At 40.4% G+C, this 25,426-nt stretch overlaps 1 protein-coding gene across 1 annotated transcript in view; it reads left to right on the top strand.

Moving 5' to 3' along the window:
* PIP5K1B (phosphatidylinositol-4-phosphate 5-kinase, type I, beta) overlaps nucleotides 1–20,115 on the top strand; it is a 120,321-nt gene extending 100,206 nt beyond the window's left edge. Inside the window, exons 14-15 of the mRNA XM_010568583.1 lie at nucleotides 5,777–5,894; nucleotides 19,372–20,115. Coding sequence (XP_010566885.1) covers nucleotides 5,777–5,894; nucleotides 19,372–19,374 — 121 coding nt within the window. The 3' untranslated portion in view covers nucleotides 19,375–20,115. The remainder of the gene's footprint in view (nucleotides 1–5,776; nucleotides 5,895–19,371) is intronic.
* The last annotated feature ends 5,311 nt before the right edge of the window (nucleotides 20,116–25,426 follow it).

Below are 25,426 nucleotides of genomic sequence, written 5' to 3'. Positions count from 1 at the left end.
CTCAAGAATGTGTCCTTCATTAGCAAATATGTATATATGACTTTTTTTGGATTTTTTTTTTTTAATCTCACTGTTGTAAGTGTGAAAACAGCACTATATATCTGAAAGCAGTGAGCTTTTCCAGGATTTGCACGGAATTGCAGTATCAGGAAATATACAATGTTGCTTCACACTTTGGTTCCCTGTAGTATCTTCCCTTGAGATGTACTACCATATCATAAGCCAGTCTGCAGAATTATCATAAGCTTCATCAACATCATTTTAAAGAGTTATCATTTTCATGTTTCCTAATTTGATGGGATCCTTTGTGTCTTTATGCTGGATGAACAGAGTGACGTAATTTGTCACTGCAGTCTAAACAATGTGTTGTGTTGGGGTTTTTTTCCTTTTTTTTTCCATTTTAAAAGCAGCCCCTTATGTTGCTGTGAGCTTTCTTGTGAAGATCTCTGCATATGTACTGAAGTAGGAATGCCTCTGTGCTTACTAAATTAAATGGATCTAATCCCATTCAGCTGTTGATGCCCTGTTTGTAGCACTTTTTGTTGTAATTTGTTTTAGTAGAGCCCTAAAAAGTTTGTAAGTGTTTTCCTTCATAGAAAAAAGAAGTTTTATAAATTATTTAGCCAATGTTTCTGGAAACAAATTGGTTGTTGATAAGTAGAAAGAAAACCTATACTTTTTTTTAACTTGACATTTAAATTTATTTTTCAGTTAAATACACAGATGTGCATGTGAAACTCCAATGGTAATAGTAGTTATTTCATACATAAGCAAATGTTTCCTGGTCCAAATTTGTCCCTCTGCATGCTGCTTTTCATATTCCCTACTCATCCTTGCAAGACTAATTTCATTACTTTAATTTTTTCTAGTGAGGAGGATCCAGAGCAGCTTCTCAGAACAGACTTCAAGTGTAGATGCCTCCAAGGGCTGATACACATTGATGTGTACCTCTCAGAGGATTTGGCTATTATTACTCAGTATTTTGTAATCTAGACTGATTACAATTCCTAAATTCTGATTGCTTACACCATCTCTTTTCAACTACATACATATGTCAGGTACAAAAATGAGAGGTCTCGTGATCTTAATTGGCACCTGCAAAGGTGTATAGGTTTGTTGACTGTCGTGAAATCGATGTGCTTACTGTGGTGTTTACTGATTCGTATGTCATGGTTTGTCATCAGTGTGTGTAGTAGCACAGACTCACTGTCAGACTCCTTCACTTGAAGCAGCATTTAGAAGATCAGTCATATCTATTGTTTTCTCAGGTCTGTAGTTTTGATGTTTGTCAACAGTGTTAGTGAAATATTACAAAGTAGTTTTACTATGTTTGACCTACTTTCCCTTTTTTTCAGACACACATGTCATTTATAAAAATGAAATGCAAGGTTGGGTTTTAGAGGTGATATGTTTCTACACTGTAAACATTACACTAATTAATGCATTTAGTTCAACAGGTCGACAAATACCTGTTGTGCCTGTTCACATTTATATGTATGCAGGACAGATTTTCTGCAACGGTTGGTATTGAATTGTACCTTAGAACAATAGTTTTACTGCTCATTTATCCTACAACATGTTTTTCTGACTAACTATACTCATTACACATATAATTATATGCAATGAGCTGATAATTTTTTCAAAAGCTTATATAAGAGTTTTCAAACACATTGGACATTGCAAATGTGCTGCTATTTAGAGGATCAATATTCTGCGGCATATGCTACAGGAAAGCATATTTGACATCCGAAGATAGATATCAAAGCCTATTTTCATTACAACTCTTCACAATAGGGGTGATGCAGTGGCTCATTTGAATTCCTGGCTGTTGTATTTTGGCACTATCTGAGAGAAGCTGATAATTGTAGTCCTACAAGAGGTGTTCTTCACACTGCAGGAGAAAAAAAACCCAAATAACTAAAAACAAAATACAGCTCAAACTTCTGATGCGGTCAGTTGTTACTACCTGGCACTTTCTGCCATTCTTCAAAGGCTGTGCAATGACTTGGAAAGGAGACTAAAGAGTTCTACCTGTCCTGCAGGCTGCCTTGCAAGTAGACAAATTATGGTGAGGCATATTTGTTTCTCCATGAAGAAAACAGAAGTCTTTTATTTCTAAAACTGTCACTTTAGTTTAGTATAAATAAAATAGAAGGACAGAAATAGTAATTAAAATTTGGGAGGGTTTGAAGGACACCAGTGGTGGTGGTGGTGGTGGTGGTGGTGGTGGTGGTGGTGGTGGTATTATTATAATAGATAATCCTGCTAGGTTATGCTAGTTCCTTGACAAAGTGCAATATTTTTCCTTTATTCCTTGGAAACTTCATAGGATTTTACATGTATTAACCTTAGATTAAAATGGTAAAAATTATGCTGTTCTACAAATCTGCAGAAAATCAGTCTAATTTAATTGTTCCTTCTGAAGATCTTGTGCCCAACACCCCTTTTTTCATATTTGCAAGTAACTATCCCTAACTATCTTTAACTTTTTAAGCTAATTTGAGTGAGGATTTTTTTTCATCCAAAGAGCATTTTAGAAGGACTTCAGAAAATGAAGGTTTTATTTTATTTTCTTCTCAAGAGGAAAAGAACTTGAGCCTCGTTTTTTATTAAATGTATTGAAGTGTGCTGATTTAGAAGGTCAAAGTATGGCTTTTCTCCTCACTTCAGCATAAGGACAAAACACTTAGTGCTTCTTAAAATAGGATCCACATTAACACTAAGGATGAGGCCTTAAAAAAAAAAAAAAGCTTCTTGCTTTTCCCCCTTTTCATACAAAAATTGGAAATCTTGTTCTTATGCATAGCTTCATGTAGTTCATAGTCACTTTGCCAGTTGGGATGCATTTTCTTCATGCTGTCATTGCAAGGCAAGTACAACAAACAAAATGATTGTTGTATTCTGCCATGAAAATTATTTCTAACTAAGCACCTGTAACTAAGAAGGTGTTATTACATTACTGCACAAAAGCACTATACTGCAGTTGCAGTTTAGCTCCTGGCAAAAGCAGTTGCTTTCATACTGATACCAGCATGAGCTCCAGATGGAAATTAACATGGCAGTGACCTGGAATTTCCACTTTCTCCTTTATACACTTTACAGATTATCTTCCCAAAGTGGATAGTGCATGTTCTTTTAAATAGAGAAAAACCTCCAGTTATGAGCTTAAGGGATATGAAAGAAAGCTCTGTCTTGCAACAGTTTTTCTACACTTCTCCTTTTTATAAACAATTCTTCATGCAGAAGATAAATCTTCCTTACTTGCAGAGTTTTACCCTAGTTATTCAGTGGAAAAGTCACAGCAGCAAGGAAATTGCTATCTGCAAATAAGTTGTGGGTCTTTAATTGTAAGAAAAAAGGTGGACTGACATCTGTGTTGTTTCGTTCTCTTCTTTCATATCTGATTTTGTTCAAGGGACTTCAGTCACTGCTGGTTTTCTGTGTGTAAGATTGCTATATCTTTGTACTTCTGCCCCTTTTCTCCCTTTTCTTTCTGTATGTTAATATATATATAGTATATGAGTTGTTTCTGTATATTAAATCTCTTTTTTAGGTAGTTAACTACTAAACAACCAAACTGTGACATTTGTAGGAGCTTCTCTTTGACTTCTCTTAACATGCTGGTTTTGTTTCAACCCTCATTTTCTGCCTGACTGTATTGTGTATTTCTGTAACAGGTAGGGAAAAAAAGAAAAAAGAGGCACACTCCAAAGGGGAGATGGCACTGTCTTTATTCTATGTTATAGGTAAAACCAGTAGTTTAACAAACACAAGACTGAGTGCTGAACTCACATTGCTATTGTTTGCTGTCCACAGCAGGCTGTGAAGGAACGTAAATTATGATTTAACAAACTAAAAGCAAAAGAAATGCGCTGCCTTCTAATGGAAAAGTAGAGAAGAGAGGAGGAGAAGTGTCACAGTAAGCCAGTGAATTAAACTGAAATAACAGGAGCACTAGGTCTTAGTCTTCTGATACATGAAGGATATAAAATAAAATGCCACTGGTGTGAATTGCAGAATCCTCACCTTGTCCTGAGTACAGGTTCCAGAGGTTTTCTGGAAGGGAAAGAAGTTAAAAATAGCAGCAGTAAAGGTGGCAGTGATGTGGCCTGATATGTATATGAAAGGAATAACTATTTCAGGTTTTTTTGCTTTTAAACCTAACCTTATGCAGGAATGAAAGCCAGGTATACACCACAGCCTGCCTGACTTGCTTTACAGTTAGTAATGCAGAGCACTGTTTTCCAGAAGGAAGGGTTGACCAGTAGTTTTGCATATTTTTATAGCAGTAGTAGCTGCTCACTGCACATTCATCTGATGTTACTGGTTTTCATATGTGGGCCTTTGCACATCCAGAGGCCTGAACTGTGCAACAGTGAAGCTCAAAATTCTGCAAGCAAAAGTGACTCTCTCCACCCTCCCTCCCCTTTTGCCAAGGGTCATTTCTTCCATGCCAGCGCTTATTTGGTGGGAGATGATAAAACACAGTCCGGCATTTGGCAACAGACCATTTTTGCCTTTCCTATCTGCCCTCCCCCCTTCGGTAAAATGAAGGATTGGCAGAAAACTGATGTGACTGAAATGTTGCTCAATAGACTACAAGGAACAGGTGGGAGCTGGGTCACGCTCGGGACACAAGAAAAAGTCTTGCTATTGAAAAGATGCCTGATATGCAATATAATAAAAGGAACATTGTAATGTGGCAAAGGTAATGCTGTGCACTTAATACCAGTATGACATGAGGGTGACTGATGATTCATTATTTTGTTGAGCATTTGAATTTGTTTTCTACTTTGCATGCTAGCTTTGCCCTTTCTGAAATTATACCCCATCTGAAACATACTTAAACTACAAAGTACTGCAAACGGAGGTGGAAATTAGTCATTTGTGGACTGATGGCTGTAACCATGTTTTCATGCCAAGTTATAATTCAGAATTGTTTGCTTTTCACCTTGTGTGTAAATAGATAAGAACTTTTAAAATACATCTCTGCAAAACTGACAGTTGAGTTTTCAAGGCAGCCTGGAGTCTATTAGTTTCTGGCAGCTAGTGAGGACAGGGGATAATGGGCACCTAACTCCGTTAAAACACCTTTGAGAGTTTCAGCTTTGTGGTACCAAGTGTGTTTACAAAACAAAATAAGATTCCTGTCCAGATGCATTTGCAGCTTTACTTTCTTTCTGGATAGCAGAGAACAGAAAATCATATCCAAGAATGAAATAATAGAGTGCACCTGCTCTGTAAATACCACTTTGTTGCAGAGCTGTACTAATTACAGTATACTCTTGTTCTTCTCCCACTTTCCCTTCTGAACTGTTGGCTGCAAGTGATCCCATATCTGCAAGAGAAAGTCCAATGCTACTGTGCCTAATTACTGAATCTTTTTTCCCTATTTTGAATTAAGAAATGCTGTCAAAATTTACACCATGTGTAATGTGGAAGTAATTTATTTTGAAATTAATGAAATTATCCCACATTTACTGCTACATAGTTTCATTCTTTAAATAAATATTAGAGTTCAGGAACAGTATTACTTCCTGATAAAATTTTAGTTAATGCAAAAATAGAAATTGTGGTTTGTGTACATTAGTCAAATATGAGCTGCCAATTATCTAGCCATTGTCAACATACCTGTATTTGTCCATTTACATTCCCTCTTTTTAAGTATTTGAAGCTTTTATGTTTAAGAGAGAAACATATTTTAAAATTTTCAGCTATGACTGAGCTCTCTGTAACTTGTATTTTTGGTTGACTGTAGTCTCCCTTCTCTTTGCAGTAAAGGGTTGCCTTCAAGTTCGACATTCACTTTAGAGGACAGTGCCATCTATTTGACTTCAGAACAGAGCACACTGGAAACGGAAAATGATAATGCTTCAGTTTTGGATGTCTACTTAGTAAGTTGTCAAACTCTTTCAGATGGGTTTTTCCCCTGTAATTCCTTTGATTCACGCTCAGTAAGTAACTAAAATACATGCTTAACTTCAAGATCCAGAGGTTCATTGAGGTATTTCTTGTATGAGACATACGCTTAAGTACCTTGCCAAAGCAAATCCTTAAAGAATCTATGTGCCTATTAACTATTGTGTTAATAGTGAAGTATGCCAAAATGCCTTTCAGTTTTTCTCTAATGGTAGGGGTTTTCTTCCTATTTATATAGGAGGAAAAAAAAAAAAAAAAAAAGAAAAATCTTTCCTCTTCATGTTGAGTATTCCACAATGTAGAAATTAAATTTTCTCAGAAAGTTTTGTTTTTACATAAGTGATTTTGAAGCCAGTGAAGTAGAGCTCAATATGAAGTACATTAATGGCTCCCCTTTTTGCTCTGAAGGGTTGTCCAGTTGCGGTGGCTGGAATATGACTAAAAATGTATCTTTTCCTTGCTGTTTTGGTTCCTAGTGAGCAGTTTATCTGACTGCTGAAAGATAAGCTCAAGTCTACATCTTTGGTTGTCTTCATTTCACCTGTGTTTTAAAAATTGTCTTGGTATCTACAGCTCACATTCCACAGACATAAAGGCAGGAGGCATACAGCTCCAGTTCCAATTGAGTGAAGTTTTGTGCATCTAACCCTTTTAGGCTGTTTTGAAAATCTCAGTGTAAATATAGGAGGGAGGTATGTTAAGCTTGGTTTTTTTTCCAAAGGTTTGTTTTCCTAAAGAACAAATTAAACAATTCTGGTATTATCCTAGTAATATTTTCCCTCTATTTTCATAAATAAATGTCTGGGTTTGTGGCAAGAATTGTACTAGAGAGGAAGCGTCAAAGGGAAAGTCTGTTCATTAGGTTTCTAATAAATGTTTCACACAGGCATGGTTGGTTCCTTTTTCAGTAAAGTTCACTGCATTCTTTATTTTTCTTATCTTTAGAGTTTCCTGATTTTTGTCTTTAGAGATCCAGAATATCGTATCACAGAACAGCCCAGGTTGGAAGGAACCTCGAGAGTTCATCTGGTCCAACCTTTTGTGGGAAAGGGAGCCTAGACGAGATTATCTAGCACCCTGTCCCATCACATCTTGAAAACCTCCAGTGATGGAGACTCTACCACATCCCTGCAGAGGTTGTTCCAGTGCTGATTGTTTGTCCTGAAGAAATTTTTCTTGTGTGGAGATGAAATGTGTTTGTCACATGTTTGTGTCTGATCCCCATGCTGTTTCTCGGTAGGCTGTACTACTGATTTTTTTTTCCTCTGTTTAGCCAGCAGCACTTGAGTATATACAATACCCACTTACTAGCTACCAATTTAATAGTGCAGCACACTTAGGGGAGTTGTTGTCTATCCTGTCTCCACTGAAACAAAACAGTAGCATGTACCAGTGTCCAATCAGATGTAGAATTTACTTAGTTGACTGTGGCCTCAAGTAGCCCATTAAATCAGCCTATTCCTGTAGGACTTGTGTTAATTGGGCTTGTTGCTGATATGATGTTGACATGAATCATCTGTTAAGATGGACTCACAAATCCTGAAGTGTCATGGAAAATGGACAAATGAGTAATCACATGCAGCCTAACCTTGCTAGCAGATTGCCTGACTTAGTGAATTGTGCTTTAAACTAACAAACCTAGGGCGTAGGATCCAGAGCTGTGACACCTGCATGTTCATAAGCAACAGGGTGGATGAGCACACCTACTAGAGTAGTGGGAAATGCTCCCTAACCCTTTACAAAGGCAAGAACCCTAAGTCCAACCACCTCAAGTGCATGTATACCAACACACATAGTCTGGGCAGCAAAGAACTTTAGCTTCATGCCCAGCCTGAGAGTTGTGATGTGATAGGAATCGCAGAAACTTGGTGAGAAGACTCGCATGACTGGAAGACCACAGTGGATGACTACAAACTCTTTTGGAAAGATAGGAAGGGAAGAAGAGGAGGTGGAGTTGCATGTCATAAAAAAAGAAAAATTTGAGTGTATGGAGGGAAGCTATGGAAACCACAAAAGTTCTATCAAATGCCTTGGATCAAGATTAGATTGCTCATCACCAAGGAGGATCTTATGTTAGGTATCTGTTACTGACCTTCCTACTAGGATGATGAGGCTGACAAAACCTTCCTTTGGCTGCTCAAGGAAGTCTCAGGTCAACAGAACCTGGTCCTCATGGGTGACTTTGGTTACCCAGACATTTGTTGGGAGAAAAACACAGCGGTGCACAAGTTGTCCATGAGATTCCTGCAATGGATTAAGACTGCTTCCTGCTACAGGTGCTGGACATGCCCACTAGGAACAGCACATTGCTAGATTTACTGCTTACAAAGTGAAAAGACATACTTGACAACATAACTACCAATTATAGGCTTGGATACAGCAGTTGCAACATTGTGGACCTTAAGATCCTGCTGAATACACTGAAGACCAGTAGTAGGACAAAGGCCTTGGATTTTAGAAGAGGCGCCTACAATACACTCAGAGCCCAGATGCAAGGGATTCCATGGTAAGCATGCATGGAGCACAAAGGAGCTTGTGAGTGCTGGGAGTTTTTAAAGAACAGCATCCTGGAAGCACAGGAACAGTCCGTCACCTACAGAGGGAAAGGAAGAAGGCAGAACAAGGGACCACCTGGGCTTAACAATGAGCTTTTGGATGTGCTTAAAAGCAAAAAGAAGTATACCAGCTATGGAAAGGTGCCCAAATACCCATTAAGGACTACAAGAGCTACTGCTAGGGCATGCAGAGGAGCAGACAGGAAGGTTAAGACTCAGCTAGAACTGAAGTTGGCCAGAGATGTCAAGAAGAAGCAAGGGTTCTTCAGATACGTGAGCAGTTAAGCAGAAGCACAGGGAAGACCTAGGCCCATTACTAAACAGGGCAGGGAAATGAGTTACGAATAATGCTGACAAGGCAGAGATTCTCAATGCCTTCTTTGCCTCCATCTCTACTGGCATAGCTGGACCCCAGCTCACAGGATCAAGTAGGTATGACAATACACATGTTGACCCACCGGTAGTGGCCCTCTGCAAGGGCTCAGCCTGCATAAATTGATGGGCCTGGAGGGAATCCACCCCAGGGTGTTAAAAGAAGTGGCTGACGTTGCAAGACCACTGTCTGTTATCTTTGTGAAGTTGTGGTGATCAGGGGGCTTCCCTGATGACTGCAAGAGGGCAAATCTCGTATCCATCTACAAGAATGGCCCAAAAGAGGACCCAGGAAACTACAGGCCTTTTAGCCTTACTTCAGTCCTTGGGAAAGTGGCAGAACAAGTGCTCCTAGAAACTATTACAAACCAAATGAAGCAGGCGATTGGGAAAATCCAGTGCAGGTTTACCAAAGGCAAATCATGCCAGGCTAACTTGATTACCTTCTACAACAAAATGACATCTCCTGTTGACATGGAGAGAGCAGTGGATGTTGCTTACCTGGACTTCAGCAAAGCATTCAATATTGTTTCCTACAGGCATCTCCTGGACAAATTGGCAAGATGCAGACTGCATGGGTGGTCTGTGAAATGGGCAGGAAATTGGCTCACAGGCTGCAGTCAGAAGATGATGATGAATGGGTTTTACTCAGGCTGACAGCCTGTCACAACCAGGGTCCCTCAGAGATCAATACTGGGCACCATGCTGTTCAACATCTTCATAAATGATCTGGGCAGTGGGACTGAAAGCACCCTGACCAAGTTTTCTGATGTCACTAAACTGGGTGGTGAGGTGGACACGTCAGAAGGGAGAGCCATCTTTCAGAGAGACCTGGACAGGCTGGAAGAGTGTGCTAGCAAGAATTGTATGAAGTTTAACAAAGACTTTAAAGTCCTTGATCTGGGACAACATAACCAAAGAGCCCAGCACAGGCTGTGTGGCTGGGGAGCAGCCTTGCTGAGAGTGACCTGAGGATCCTGGTGGACAAGCTGAACATGAGTCAGCAGTGTGCTGCTGCAGCAACCAAGGCAAATTGGATGCTGAGCTGCATCCACAGGGACATTACTAGCAGAGATAGGGACATGATCATCCCACTTAGCACTTGTCACATGTAGAGTACTGTGTCCAGCCTGGGCCCCACAATTCAAAAAAAGATGTGGACAGACTGGAGAGGGGCCAAAGGAGGGCCACAAAGGTGGTCAAAGACCTGGGAGAACCTGCCATATGAGGAAAGACTGAAGGAGTTAGGTCTTTTCAGCCTGTAGTAGAGAAGTTTCAGGAGGGACCTAATCACAGTTTTCCAGTACTTAAAGGGTGACTACAAAGAAGATGGAGTCTCCCTTCAGAAGCGGCAATGGGTACAAGTTGCATTGGGAGAGGTTTTATCTTGAGATAAGAAAGAACTATTTTTACAGTGAGAACAATCAATCACTGGAACAACCTCCCCAGGGACATGGTAGAGACCTTATTGCTGGAGGTTTTCAAGATGCAATGGCACAGGGTGCTAGATAACCTCACCTAGGCTCCCTTTCCCATGAAAGGTTGGACCACATGATCTCTTGAGGTCCCTTCCAACCTGGGCTGTTCTGTGGTTCTCTTGGCCCCACTTAACATAGAAATAATTTCTGGTTGATAACTTCTGAATTTGGTTTATAATATAACAATCTTGTTTATCACTAGAACTTCTCAGCACTGTAAAGTGCTTTTTTTTAAAGTTTGGAGTGTATAGGGTGGACAGTGGAATGCTCTGAAAATCTAGTGACAGGCATAGGTAATACCTTCTGTAAAGCTGTCCTTATGAGTTTCAGGTGTTATGGTGATCTCTTTAGTTAGTTTTCGGCTTGTAAAACATTTGTTACTCTTGTGTCTGGGAGACTGCAGTAAGTATATGTGTATTCCACTGATCAGTATCAACAGAAAAATAAATAAAACCCAATTCTGGACATTATATGAACAGCCAGTGTTTATTCCCCTGAGCAAAGGTCTGGAAGAGTTAATAGGTCTTAAGTGGAGAGAATCATAGATGCTTTTTTGACCTGCCAGCACCCTTTCTCTGCACCCTGTAAAATCCAAACTCAAAATGCAATAATCAAGACAGGGTAGTGGTACATACCTCAAGTGTCTAGGTATGCAATGGCTGACAGCTTCAAGGAAATTGGGTACTGTGTCTAAGCACGTTACTTTGTAAGTGGCAAAATCATCTTGAGAAATTACTGCCCCTGCCTTCTTGATCCTGTCCCACACATTGTATTGATGCCTTCTTAACTATTCTGAGATTGCTGTGGAAGTGACTGTAACTTAATCACATGTACCCCTGCATGTATGCTGAGATGTTTGTGGAAGAACAAGTAGTAAGAAACTGTTTTGTGCACTAATCTTTTACTTCCTAATGCTCCCCAATATCCTTCAGTGACCCTTAAACAACAGTTAGCCTCTGGTCAGGAAAGTCTGATAGTAAAGGATCAGTGATGTGTGTTATCAGTTTGATTCACTGGTGCTGAGCAGAAGGCAGTTTCATTTTTATAGGAGGATGATTAAATGCTGGCTAGAAGGGAAAGATGCATGTTTTTGAGAACACCAGGAACAGTTCAGTCATTTCTAATGTATGTCTCAAAAATAAAGCAAATCAGGGATGTTTGCATTAGCTGATTTAAGCCACAGTTGAAAAGGTTACATGATACATTTTGACCTTTTAAAAGCATGAGGAGAAAATCTAGCTTTAAATGGCATTCCCAGATTTTCCTTTAATGCTGTAGTTAATATTTCTTGTCTGTGTTTCTACTACAAGGCAAGCTGCTGTAGTCTTACCTGCTAAGTATTATAATGAAAAATATCTTAACTTGCTTAATTTCAGTCACTCCACTAATCCTTTGGTGTCTTTGCCTCCTGCTTTGAAATGCTCAACTTCTTGGACAAACTTTAGTCCCCTAGTAAATTAAGAGCTATGAATTTCTGATCCCATGAATGAAAAAAAAAAAAAAAAAAAGACATTGTAGTAAAATAGATACTTAGAAGCAAAAGATGCCCTGGGAGATAAACAGAAGGTGTCATGTACATAAGCCAGTAACAGAGAAGGTAACACTCTTCTATTTAGCACTTTGATGTAGAAATCCACAAAACAACAGAGTAAAACAGTGTTTCCTTCTTCCTCTGGAAATAAACATAGTAGCTTTTTAAAATTCCCCTGAAGCCCTATTTATTGGTGTCACTTCAAGCACCGTCAGCTGATATATAAGCAGAAAAGCATTAAATGTTAGCAAACGCTATTGAACACAAAAGTCACAAGTAGTAAGGCTTAAGAATTACTTTAATTGATTCACTGCAAGTAGGCTTGATTTCCTTCTCCAAGTGTTGGAGGAGCCAATAAGGAGAGGTGTTATTCTGGACCTTGTTCTCACCAACAAGGAGTTTAGGCTCCCCTAAACTGGTGGGGAATGTGAAGCTCAGGGGTAGTCTTGGCTGCAGTGACCATGAAATGGTGGAGTTCAAGACCCTGCACAAGGGCAGCGAGGAGGGCACACAGCAAGCTCGCTACCCTGGACTTCAGGAGAGCAGACTTTGACCTCTTCAGGGATCTGCTTGGTAGAGTACCATGGGATAAAGCCCTGGAGGGAAGAGGGGCCCAAGAAAGCTGGTTAATATTCAAGGATCACGTCCTCCAAGCTCAAGAGCAATGCATCCCAACAAAGAGGAGGTCAGGCAAAAACGCCAGGAGGCCTGCATGGATGAACAAGGAGCTCCTGGACACACTCAAAGACAAAAAGGAAGCCTACAAAGGGTGTAAGGAAGGACAGGTAGCCTGGGAGGAATACAGAGAAATTGTCTCAGCAGCCAGGGATGAGGTTAGGAAAGCTAAAGCCCTAATAGAATTAAATCTGGCCAGGGAAGTCAAGGGGGAAAAAAAAAAAAAAAGCTTTTATAGGTATGTCGGTGATAAAAGGAAGACTAGGGAAAATATGAGCCCTCTCTGGAAGGAAACAGGAGACCTGGTTATCCGGGACGTGGAGAAAGCTGAGGTACTCAACAACTTTTTTGCCTCAGTCATCACTGGCAAGTGCTCCAGCCACACCACCCAAGATGCAGAAGGCAAAGGCAGGGACTGGGAGAATGAAAAACCACTCAGTGTAGAAGAAGATCAGGTTTGAGACCATCTAAGGAACCTGAAAGTGCACAGGTCCATGGCACCTGATGAGATGCATCTGCGGGTCCTGAGGGAACTGGCAGATGAAGTGGCTAAGCCACTATCCATCATATTTGAGAAGCTGGGGCACTCTGGTGAAGTTCCCACTGACTGGAAAAGGGGAAACATAACCCCCATTTTTAAAAAGGGAAAAAAGGAATATCCAGGCAACTACAGGCTGGTCAGTCTCACCTCTGTGCCTGGCAAGGTCATGGAGCAGATTATCCTAGAAACTATGCTAAGGCACACGGAAAATAAGGAGGTGACTGGTGACAGCCAACATGGCTTCACTAAGGGAAAATCATGCCTGACAAATCTGTTGGCCTTCTACAGTGGGGTTACAGCATTGGTGGATAAGGGAAGAGCAGTTGAGGCCATCTACCTGGACATGTGCAAAGCACTTAACATTGTCCTGCATGACATCCTCGTCTCTAAATTGGAGAGAAAAGGATTTGATGGATGGACCAGTTGGTGGATAAGGAATTGGCTGGATGAGAGAGTTGGATGGAGAGTTGCAGTCAACGGCTTGATGTCCAAGTGGAGAGCAGTCACAAGTGGCGTTCCTCAGGGGTCAGTATTGGGACCGGCGCTGTTTAACATCTTTGTCGGTGACAAAGTTTGGATTGAGTGCACCCTCAGCAAGTTTGCCAACGACACCAAGCTCTGTGGTGCGGTCAACATGCTGGAGGGAAGGGATGCCATCCAGAGGGACCCTGACAGGCTTGAGAGGTGGGCCCATGTGAACCTCATGAAGTTCAACAAGGCCAAGTGCAAGGTCCTGCAGATGGGTCGGGGCAATCCCAAGCACAAATACAGGCTGGACAGAGAATGGATCGAGAGCAGCCATGAGGAGAAGGACTTAGGGGTGTTGGTTGACAAGAAGCTCAGGATGACCTGGCAATGTGCACTTGCAACCCAGAAAGCCAACTGTATCCTGGGCTGCATCAAAAGAAGCGTGACCAGCAGGTCAAGGGAGGTGATCCTCCCCCTCTACTCTTCTCTCTTGAGACCCCACCTGGGGTACTGTGTCCGGCTCTGGGGCTCCCAACATAAGAAGAACATGGATCTGTTGGAGCGAGTCCAGAGGAAGGCCACAAAGATGATCAGAGGGCTGGAGCACCTTTCCCATGAAGACAGGCTAAGAGAGTTGGGGCTGTTCAGCCTGGAGAAGAGAAGGGGGGCCTAAAATACCTAAAGGGGGCCTAAGGGAAAAATGGGGAGGAACCCTTTAACAGGGACTGTAGCGATAGGACAAGGGGTAATGGCTTTAAACTGAAAGAGGGTAGTTTTATATTAGATATTAGGAAGAAATTCTTTACTGTGAGGGTGGTGAGGCACTGGAACAGGTTGCCCAGAGAGGTTGTGGATGCCCCATCCCTGGAAGTGTTCTAGGCCAGGTTGGATGGGGCCTTGAGCAACCTGGTTGAGTGGAAGGTGTCCCTGCCCATGGCAGAAGCGTTGGAACTAGATGATCTATAAGGTCCCTTCCAACCCAAACCATTCTGTGATTCTGTGATTCCTTTACACTTACAGTAGAACAAGAACCTGCATGTAAACAGCACAGTGACAAACTTTGAAGTTTGCTCCATTGTGATGCTGTACAACTTAAGTCATCTGCTGGTAAATATAGGATTTAAATAAATAAATATATGCCCCACCTATAGGATTTCATTAATGACCTATTTTGCTTGAAGACTACTTCTGTATATTTAACTGTAATGGAAGATTCTTAGGTAGTACAGAAATTGTTACATGGAAATACCGCATTGCCTCCTGTTGAAGGAAGGGCTCACAAAATTTGTATGTAATTTAGAAGTCACTACCATTGAAGATATGCTTGCAAAGGATTGATAAGGGCTTCAGTAAAATAAAAGAATGGAATAACTTTAGTAATGAGCAAGCCCAGCATATGTAGAGTCTGGTTAGTGTAGCTATGATTTGTGTCAGATGAATTGCATAGATAATATTATTACATTTAGAATTACTTATGCTGTGGCTTATGTCCAAATGCCAATTTGATTGTAGGATTTTGAAGTCTTAAAACATCGCTGGAGATTAAATTTGTGTTTCAAAGCTGCTGTAAATGTATAGATAAGCAGATTTACAAATATTGGTCTATAAAATGCCTGTTTAGAAACTGTGAAAACTGTCTGGCTCTTCTTACTCTTCGGTGCTCTTCCTCTTTTCTTCTGTTCTCACTCCCATAGTTCTGTATTAAAGCCTGTCTCTTCGAGCATTTCCTAGTTTGTATTGAAACCCTTCAGACTGCCAGGTTACTGTCTAACTCCTCATCTTTGCAGTTATTTTCTCTTACAAATATTTTCACCCCTTCAGCTACTTTAATTTTTAGCACCCTAAGCTGTCTCTCCTAGTATAAAATCTTCTTTTAGAGAAGAAGATTCCCACCTGGCTCTGGTTGAGTGAAGCATCCCAGTCAGATACAACTTTGGATTGTACTTCCACCATAACTCCTTGATGAAGTGTTTATTTTTCATTCAGAAATATTTTGCTTCTTGGTCTTTCATAACGTTTGATTCAATTCTAATCATGTTGTAGTTTTCTTCAGGGTGGTGTTGTGAACTAATAACAAGTGCGGCTGAAACTAAAGCAGTTCCCAGGCAGGATAGATATAAAAACAAGCTAAAAAGTGTACAGTCATGTGGTGCTACTTACCTCAAATTTTGATATGTTGCTCTCTTTCTGGAGGCCTCAGTTTCTCTGCCTCACCATTTACTCTGAAGATACTGATGGAAAAACATGGTAGATGGAACATTAATTCTGGGACTATGAGAAGGGAATTCAGGCCTTCTCACTCACAGACATCCTTTCTTTCCCTTGAGAGCAGAATAATCCCTAAAATGTTACGTGCGCATACTGGAACCAATCAAGCACTCTTTCCTCAATGTAGAATCCTATTTAATTAGGGCTGAAGGGGGCAAACCTACTTGTTTTATGCAGTGAGGTAACAGCTCTTTTCCTCTGTTATCTGTCTTATCCCTGTATCCATCCATGCATGATCTTAAAAAGCAGCGGAAAAAGAGGCCTGTGTTTCTCATAAAACTGAAACCTGGTGTGAGGTGAAACAACCACCAAGCACTTGAATGTAGTCTGGCAGAGGTGTTCTTGCAGAAGCAACGTTATGTAGGAAGCAACCTAACAGCAACATTCCAGTCAGCCTTGCATGAAAATCAGATACGGGAATTACGTGCTTGATTAGATTAAAAAGGTACCATTTCAGATTACAAGTAATACATTACCTGAGCAAACCAAGTGCTAAAATGCCAGCACATATTGTCACTAAACTACATGTTCTCATGCCCGGGGCTTTTAATGCACCATATAAGGAAATCATCATCTCAAAAACAAATCCATGAAAAGAGAACTGGAGCGCAAAAATGCTCCAACACAAGAGGCCTCAAGTAGGCTCAAACTTTGTAAATCCATTGTGTACCCAGTGTGAGACATCTCAGACAGTGATTACAGGAATGCATCCTATAGTCTCATTTGTCCATTATGTATAATTTCAGACCCAATTGCTATGGCCAAACTCAGTCTCTATCAAAAAATAATCTTTCTTATATCTGCAATCAAAGTAACCCCAAAAGTTATGCAGTGGTTACAGAGTTGCTTAGAGGATCATGTCCTGCACCTTGAAATAGATGGTGTTTTTTCTATAATAATATGCACAAAACTAGACTGTACCTTATGCAGAGATGAACATCTGAAAATCCTACCTCCTTAAAATGGCATCAGTACCATGAACAGCATTTCTGTGACTGACTCACGCAGTTAGCAGTTGCTACAAGTTTCTGTCAGGTCTGTTTTCTCCAACTCTGTTAGCAAATTTTGCTCATTTTTTTTCCATTGCTGATTGTCACAACCCATGCTGGACAGACCAGGGAGGGGTTGTAGTGAGTTCAGAATACCCTCAGGCTAAATTAAGGTGAAGCAACACCAAATGATCAGTTAAATGTTTTATTTATGGCAGAAGCAACCTAAATCTGGAAGGTGTAATAGTAGGCAGTGTGGTTTCTATTGAAACGTCTACAAAGATAAGGAGGAGAAAGAGAAGAAAAAGAGAGGAAAACAAGAAAAGGGGAGAGAGAGAGAGATTACCACCCTTGGATCCTGCAATAAAGTTAACGGTCGATGATGCTGACAGTCATTGTAATCCGCCGGTGATAGGCACACATGGGAATCCTCATGTTGGTGTCTTTTATAGCCCAATTCCCACCTTTTCTCATGTCAGTCATGCCACTCTTGGTTTTCTGCCCAGGGCCCCTAAGGACTTATGTAACTCTCAATTTTCCGCACAGGCACCATCATGGGGGGTGGTCATGAGCCCCTTCCCCAAATAAACTGTGGGTGAGCCCTGACCACATACGGTGAGTTGTTCCACCCAGTTCATCAGGACACGGGACTGCGCATCCTCCGACACGCCTCCGGCGTCCCGTGTCACATGTGGTGTTGCTATGCAGAACTTACCTTGTTGCAGCACCTTGCAAGCAAGTTCCATTCCTTCCCTCAACCGCAAAAGCCAGGCCCCAGTCTCTGTCCATCACAACGGGTGTTTGAGGCATTAACTTCATCCAGTCTCTCACACTGATCCCTCTGAAATGCTTTGGAAGGATCAGAGGAAAGGGAGCAAGAATAAGCTAGTTGTAATTGCATTACATAATTAGTGGAATAGCATAAAGCTAGCATCAGCAATACTGCTAGTCTCCTTAGGGAGTGGAAAGTAGTGATAAGGCCAGAGGGTCTGAAGCTGTGTTGAGTGACCATTATATCTTGTCAAAAACGGACCTGCAGTCATTCAGATCTGAGCTTTCAGCCAGAAAGTAGATGGTGCTAGTGAAAATTTTGACTAATTTATCTTGGCTTCATAAGACATTATTTTGTTTATTGGTACAAGCATTTTTCAACTTTTTTTGCCAAACTGATTCTTAATTTTTTTTTTAAATCCTTGTTAGCCTTATGTCATATTCTTTTTAAAATACCACTTTCTTTAATTTTACTTACTTGTCCAGCAATTTCACTTTGCATATTAAATTGTTCTGCATCCCATAAGTACATACTACTTTACTCCCTTAGCACATTCAGGTGCTAATATGGCAGTAGATAGACTTTGATTGCCAGACCACAGCTATCTAGAGAGAAAGAACAGCCTCTGAGAAATTAGCACTGTGTTAATTAGCATTAGCATCAGTGATTAGGAACACCCTAACACTGATGCACAATACAGAAACAGTTTTAAAAGTTGCCACAGAATGATATTGAAATATCATTCTTCAGTGTTCAAGGTCTAGTGCCAGAAGTCATAACTAAAATATTGATTTAAATCTATTGGTTACCTTTTTCTAAGACAGGCTTTAAAAATTACTTTGGAGACTTTTTGTTGTTGTTCATAGTCAAGGTTAGATTGTTGTTGAACTATTTAAAGGTTGGTTAATGCTTGTATCAAAAAGTACAATTTAAAGGTGACCTTAAAAATCTGTTTAATAAATGGGAACTTATGCCTTCATTATATTTTTTTATAAGGTTTTAGAGTAAGGTCACTACAGATGTCTTTGTTTTGGTCTTGTGTCGTGCTCCATGTTTGATACATTAGCTGACATGCATTCAATTTACTGCAGTATTTTGTTCAGCTGTCAGTTTATCCTTAGTTTGAGTCGTAGTAATAAGGTGTTCAGCAAAGAACAGTTTCTCTTCAATTCATCTCTGACTCCATAGAGATGCTAAGAAGTGATCGACTATTTGTATTACGTAACCACTGCTTCTGTAGAAGATACTGTGGAAAACACTGATTCATTAACATTATTCAATTATATTTTTTGTGAAATGGAATGATTGCTATGACATTGACTAGAACATTAGTTGTGCCTGCAAGTTTTTGGATAGGTATGATTTTTCAACTGGGGAAGGGTGTCATGCAGAAGCAAACAGGACTTTTATAGGTGACATACAGACTGCTGTTTTTCCCCTAGCACTTTTAAGTAACAAAGGCCCCAGTCAATTCTTCAAGGTAATTAAAGTTGTTGTAAACTGCTGAGTGCTCTCAGTTTGGACTGTCTTCTCTGATGTCCAGAATGTTCAGCATTTTGCAGCAGCAAGTGGTTCTATTTCATGTAATGTAAGTGTACTGCAATGTCTGCAAAACCATAGGGGTTAGCTGTTGTACAAGAAAAGAGATCCAGTGCTTTTGATTAGGGGGCAAGGTAAGAAAAGAATCACTGCTAAACTGTGCTGCAGCCTGTTTAGGGGAAGAAAGATGTTACCTGTTTATAATTGTGTAAGAAAACAAATAAACACAACTCTTGACTTCACTTGTCATTTCTGTATTTCCAGTAACAAAGAATACATGAAGAGTAAAACTAAGAGAAGTGACTGTGGTTAATGAAGAGTACTTTCTGCACTCCTGATTTAAAAGGGAAGAATTTGCTGAGCCTAACAAGACAAAGAGTAATAATCAACTCAACTTATTCTAAGAAGCGTCAGGATCTTTGAACCATAGAAAGGATTGATGGACTTGGCAAAAATGACATGAAGCATTCCACACTCTGCTATCATCCGCTGTTGCTTGCTGAACTGTGAAGAACTGTGTATTCAGGCTGCTTTCTACTATATTGCCAATCACCTTTTTTGGACTTGAAAGTGATATTTTCTTATCAGCTCTCTAGTGGTTTTATTTGCATGCATTCTGTAACTATGCACAAGCAAAATCTATTATCTGCTTTACCTATTTAAAAATAAGCACAGTGGTGAATAAAATTAATTTAATTTGTTTTGACCGTTCCATTCTAATCACTTAGGTCCACATCAGTGGAAGTTGGAATTCATGTCATACAAGGGTAAGGATAAACCTCTGCACATACTATATGAAAATGAGCCTCTCAAGATATTTTCACTGTTGGTGAAAAGGAAAAAAAATGTTATTTATAAGAAGGCCTTATGTTGTGTACATATATTGTCTTTGAGATATTTTTGATTTTAGTTTATTTCTTGTAAAAGAGAAATTATATAATTTATTTAGTAAATACTACTATAAACTATAGTTTTATTGATGAATAAAATATTTTGTTCTCAAGACTATCACAGCTGTCAGTCTGCTCTTGATCTGTACAGGACTTAAAGTTCTCGTATTTCTCTACCTTCATGAGATGGTCTTGAGAGGCATCTCAAGAGATATGACAACCACTATATAACATGGCATCTGTCTTTATCTTCTACCAGCTCTATAGTGAAGAGGGGAATCTTGAAATTAGAGCAGAAGAGGCAAAGGAACATAGTCAACAGGCATTGCTTCATAAAAAGCATTTTAGATTTTTCAGTGTGGTCAATAATTTTAAGATACCTATAGAAACTGTTATGGTTTCCTTAATTTCCCTAGCAGCAGAGAGATAATCCCAAATGCCAGTGACCATCAGTCCAAGATTTCATACTTGGATGCAGTGGTGTATTTAAAAACTACACAGGTGTCACTTCGGAAGTTTATGAAAGTTGTTGGTAATAACATTTCTTCTAGGAGTAAGCGTAGCAAACCTGCTGGATTGGCAAAACGAGAATTTGGCACTTTATTTCCTAGAATTCTGCTTTGTACCTCTGAAGAATTTTTCATTTAAGGTTTTGGTGTGGTTTTGGGTTTTTTTCACTTTGATGTAATCCTATAACCCTGATAAGGAGGAGGGTATTATTCCTTAATTATGCACAGAATAGAGAAATGGAAAGATTTTTTTTTTTCTTTAAGTAAGTAGAGTCTCTGGCTTAACTTAGAGCCTGTGTCTCATGATTACCTCTTTTCTAGGCTTTAAAATTAGATTGCTTAATCTCAGCAAGATACTTCTTCTGCAGCATTCCTCTTAGGAACGCAAGAAACCAGTCTGGATGCCCTGTGAGCAAAAACATTTTGTACATCAATGTGAAGTGTCTGCTTCTTCATGCACAGTGTATAGCATATTTAGAATGTGTCTCTATGCAAAGTAGGTATTTCTGGTTAGTGTTATTTGGGGAAAAACATGAAATTTCTTAGTTTAAGCACCAGATTAACCTTCATAAAGCATATACATGTCACTTTTTTCCCAATTACCTAGCAGACTGTAGTGTCTGAATCATTTGTCCTTAGACCCTAGAGGACACTCAACTTAACTGCAACAATTCTGTCCAAAACCAGAATGTAGGTACTAAATGATTCAGAGACTGAGCCATCCTTTGTGTACAATCCCTTTAACACAGTCATTTATAAATGAAAACAGTCATTTAACACTTGCAAAAGGAAGTCCTGCGTAGACTGTGGAACCTATTGGGAAAACCTTCTCCAAAGCACATGCACTTACAAATCTGTTTTGGGTTTTTTTGGTGTATGACTAAATAGTTCCACTGAGAGGGAAGAGGGATTACAGCTAAGCAATGTTAATGATCAACAACTTGGAACCCATTTCTTTATCTAACACATGAAATGGTATAAAGCTTCAAACATCAAAGAGTACAGGAGCTTGTAAGGATGTGTATGTTTCATGCCTACGTATTTCGTTTCTCTTCATCTTGTATTGGTATTTTGCACTGGTAGCACTCTGATGAAAATTTGAAGACTTTAAACGTATCTATAAAGCTGATGAGGCAGTGCTCATCAAGTAAAAATAAAATATATACAGAAGGCATAATCAACACTCTGGGGTATTAAAGTAATGTGTTGGTCTGTTTCTTCAGCTCTAAACAGATGGAACTCACCACAGGGAGCAAAATTTGAAGAATTAGGTCACAGACATGGGCTATCTGTGTGCAGTGATACCTGAATACTCTGGACCTGCAAGCTGCCCAGAATGAAAAAGCACAGGTTGATGCCTGCTTAGAGAAAGGCAGGGAATAACTCCAGATTTGTATATCTGACCGTATGACTTAATCATATGACGTTCAGAGGGTGAGTTTTGACTTTGGGGGTAGCATGTAATAGTTGTCCTCAGTTTAAAAAAAAAAAAAAACCAAAAACCACCAAAAAACCTTCATGTCCTTGTACTAGAATTCAGTGGTTTGAAAATACTGACACCTAGCCCAAGATCTGTTTTCTTGTTGACTTGGCTTATACTTCGGGCAATTTAATTTCTTATAACTCAATCCTGTTTTCCCAAACTCTTAACACTAGACAGTGATAAAAGAGTAATCAGTAGTGCACTCCACCTGTTCTTCATAGAAGCCATTTACTGACTCATTTCCAGTGGTGCATGCATTTGCTTGCAACACAAAAGATACCAGCTCTTTCCAGACTGAAGGCATGGGGCCTGACCCTGCAGCGATTTTGCATCTGGAACTGCTTTGCAGTTATTTTACACTAGCCTAAAAAGACATTGATACCAAAGTGCTTTGGTATGAACAACATTAACCTGAGAGACAAGGATCAAGATGAAAAACATTAAATAATCATTGTTAAAGTTGCTAACCCCAAACTCAGGCCCTTTTAAAGTTGTGTGAATGATCGTCGCTGGTAGTAGCGTCCTGTAAAGTTCATTTACTGGAACATTGTTGACAATGTTTTAAAAGATTTGGTAAGTGAGATTGCTAATACCAGGGAAAATGTTTAATCGACACTAATTAATCAATTTGTCATTAACCTAGAAACAATAAATGAGCATTTCCTATTGAGAGTTGCATATGACCTTGGATTATTAGAGAAAAAATCACTGTGGAACTACCTGGAGAATACTAGAAAATACCTTCTGACTCCCTTTTTATAGGAATGGCAAGGTACGTAAACAAGAGCCATCTTTCACTAAATCAAATGCTACATAAAAGAACAGGCATTCCTCCATTCTTCCAGCTGCTTTCCCCACTTCCCACCAAGGTATGAAAAAGGAATTGTTTGCTTTACTAATGTATTCTGCAGTCTGATAAAAGTTTTTTCTCCCTACAGGCCTTATCTCAGTATGTAGACCATTATAGCTGTAAAAACATAACTACTTTCTTCCATAAGTGATAAGAATATGGGTTGGTCTTCAAGGAACTAGAGTATCTTGTATCTGCTGGATGTACAATAAAAACTTCCCTCACAAAATGCAACAAGAACACAGACCCCTACAAGGTCTGAGGGAAGATACTGGTAACAAAGAAACACGCAGACTGTGCTTGAAAGAGACAAGAGGCTGACTAAGCTAGATAATATGGTTTGGTACAGAGAACTCTTAGCTACAACAGATGTCAAAGTCTATTTGAAATTTGTGCAACCAACTTGAATTGTCTGGGCTTTTGCCCCTCATATGGTAGAAAATAATTTCAGCTTAAAGCAAAAAATAACACAAATCTTGTTCAAAACACAACTTATTCCATAAAGCATTGCAAGATGCCAGCTGCTAACTTGAGTGAGCGTTGTAGAAATGTAAAAATGCATCACACAGTAACCAGTGGTAAGCTTCTTGATACTTGTATGTGTTACATACTTATGATTTTACTGGTAACTGTTGCACTTTTCAGTCATGTCCTATGGAAGGATCTGAAATGAAATTTGTCTATGTTCCCACAGAAAAAATTTTTTTAAGAAACTTTTTCATCAGGTTTATTTCTTATCTTTCATCTCCCTGGTAAGCCTATTCTTTTTTTTCAGTTTAAGTAACAATAAAAGATGTCTAGCTGAGACTCTTGACATCTTCACATATCATTAATAACACGATATCACCAGCATTTAAATAACTCAGTAGGAACTTGGCCAGTCACATTAATTCCCTTCTCTTTCTTCACTGCTTTTTGAAGCTCACCATCAGAAGTTCTATCAAACATATGTCAGGTGTGATAAATGATGTGCTTTATTTCCCTTTACTGGCTCAGGGTAACATTTTACCTACAGGAGGTAATAGATCAGAACACTTGCGGTCACAGAAAATACTGTCCTCAGATGGGCCCCTGAGTGGATGCTATATTTTATAATGTACCTTTACATGGACTCAGGTATTCACACAGCCAAAATAGCTCCTGAACACACTGGTGACCATAATCTGAAGTGGTCCATATTAGCTGCTCACATCAGTGCAGTTACCTGGAATTAATTAACTGCCGTTAACAGGAAATGCAATCTAAACAGTTTTTTAAAGTGAGTTGCAGCTACTCTGGGTTTGGGCTGTGAATCCATTGTCTAACTGGCCTGTTGTAACGTTTGAACCCATGATACTAGCTCTGGTCCTTGTCCCATTGCTCCCTCTCTGTACTGCTAGTGTGTCCTACAGTTCTTGTCCTAAATTGTCAAGAAAGGGGGAATCCCTCTCTATTACTGCTTAGGTCTGGAAAAGCAGTAGATACTGTACTTCAAAAATTTGTCAGAGAAGAGGACAGGAACTGTAGAACAGCACAGCTACAGGACGTGGATTCTTACCACGCAGCTTAGGAAATGGCTGCGATCACAACACAGTTTCAAAGTATTTTGCTTTGTAACTCAGGCTGCTGCAATTGGAGTGCTGTCAGCACCCGTGGTGTGTAGGAACTGCTTGTATGTTAGAATCTCTAATCCTTGCAAGGTAGAAATAAATAGCAACTTTCCTTTGCCCTGCCTGGGGTTTGGGTTTTGGGTTTTTTTAGCGGTGAAGGGGGGTGGGTAGTGTTGCTTTTAATTTCTGTCCTTTCCAGGCTCCACCTCCTTGTAAATCTACCCGGCAACATTGCTTTGCCTGAACAGGTACCTGCAGAGATTGACCCACGAGCAGTTATTCCCTGGTCTGAAAGAATAGTAGCTGAGGTGAAGGTGCACAGCAGGAGCAGTCATGTTACCAAGTGACCGTCGCAGCTACTTGTCTTTATGATCCCAGCCAGAGTCGAGATCCCCAAGTTCTCGTAAGTATGCCAAAAAGGCCGAGCACTACACCAGGACCCAGCACCTCTTTTTTCCAAGTCTCGCTGCTGCACGACGTTTACGTTGAACAGTACACGGGCGAGGCGAAGGACATCCTCCCCCTCTACCGCACTGGTGGGGAAAGTACCACCTCCTGGAAAAGGCACGTCCTGCAGAAAGACCGTACTCGACTCCAATACGGCTTGGCTGTCTCAGCAGCAAAATATTTTGATTTAATTTGGTCTGGCTGTACTGCGGCTGAAGTCAGACGGGAAGTCAGACGCGGGGCGGCGAAGAGACGATTCTGCTTTTCTCCTTCAGGCGCGATCGTCCCGGCGCCCTTCTCCTGGCTCATGTGCTTGGGTGCCCCGGAGCCCCACAGACCGGTCGCGCCGGCGCTGCCCCTCAGAAGCACCTCGCCAGTCCCCGGACCCGCTAAGGCCCGGGAGGGACCCGACCCGCCTGTGCTGCCCCCCTCCGGCCGGGAAGGGGAAAGAGCTCTGGCCGCTCGGGCGCCCCGGAGCGGAGCGGTGAGAGGGGCCGCTCCGCGCTCCGCCTCCCGCCGGGACCGGCGCTCTGCCCCCGCCTTGACGGGCG

This window comes from Haliaeetus leucocephalus, unplaced genomic scaffold (genome assembly GCF_000737465.1).
Source record: "Haliaeetus leucocephalus isolate CR32 unplaced genomic scaffold, Haliaeetus_leucocephalus-4.0 Scaffold251, whole genome shotgun sequence".
In the NCBI taxonomy this organism is placed as follows: domain Eukaryota; kingdom Metazoa; phylum Chordata; class Aves; order Accipitriformes; family Accipitridae; genus Haliaeetus; species Haliaeetus leucocephalus.
This window is presented reverse-complemented; position numbering and strand designations above follow the sequence as displayed.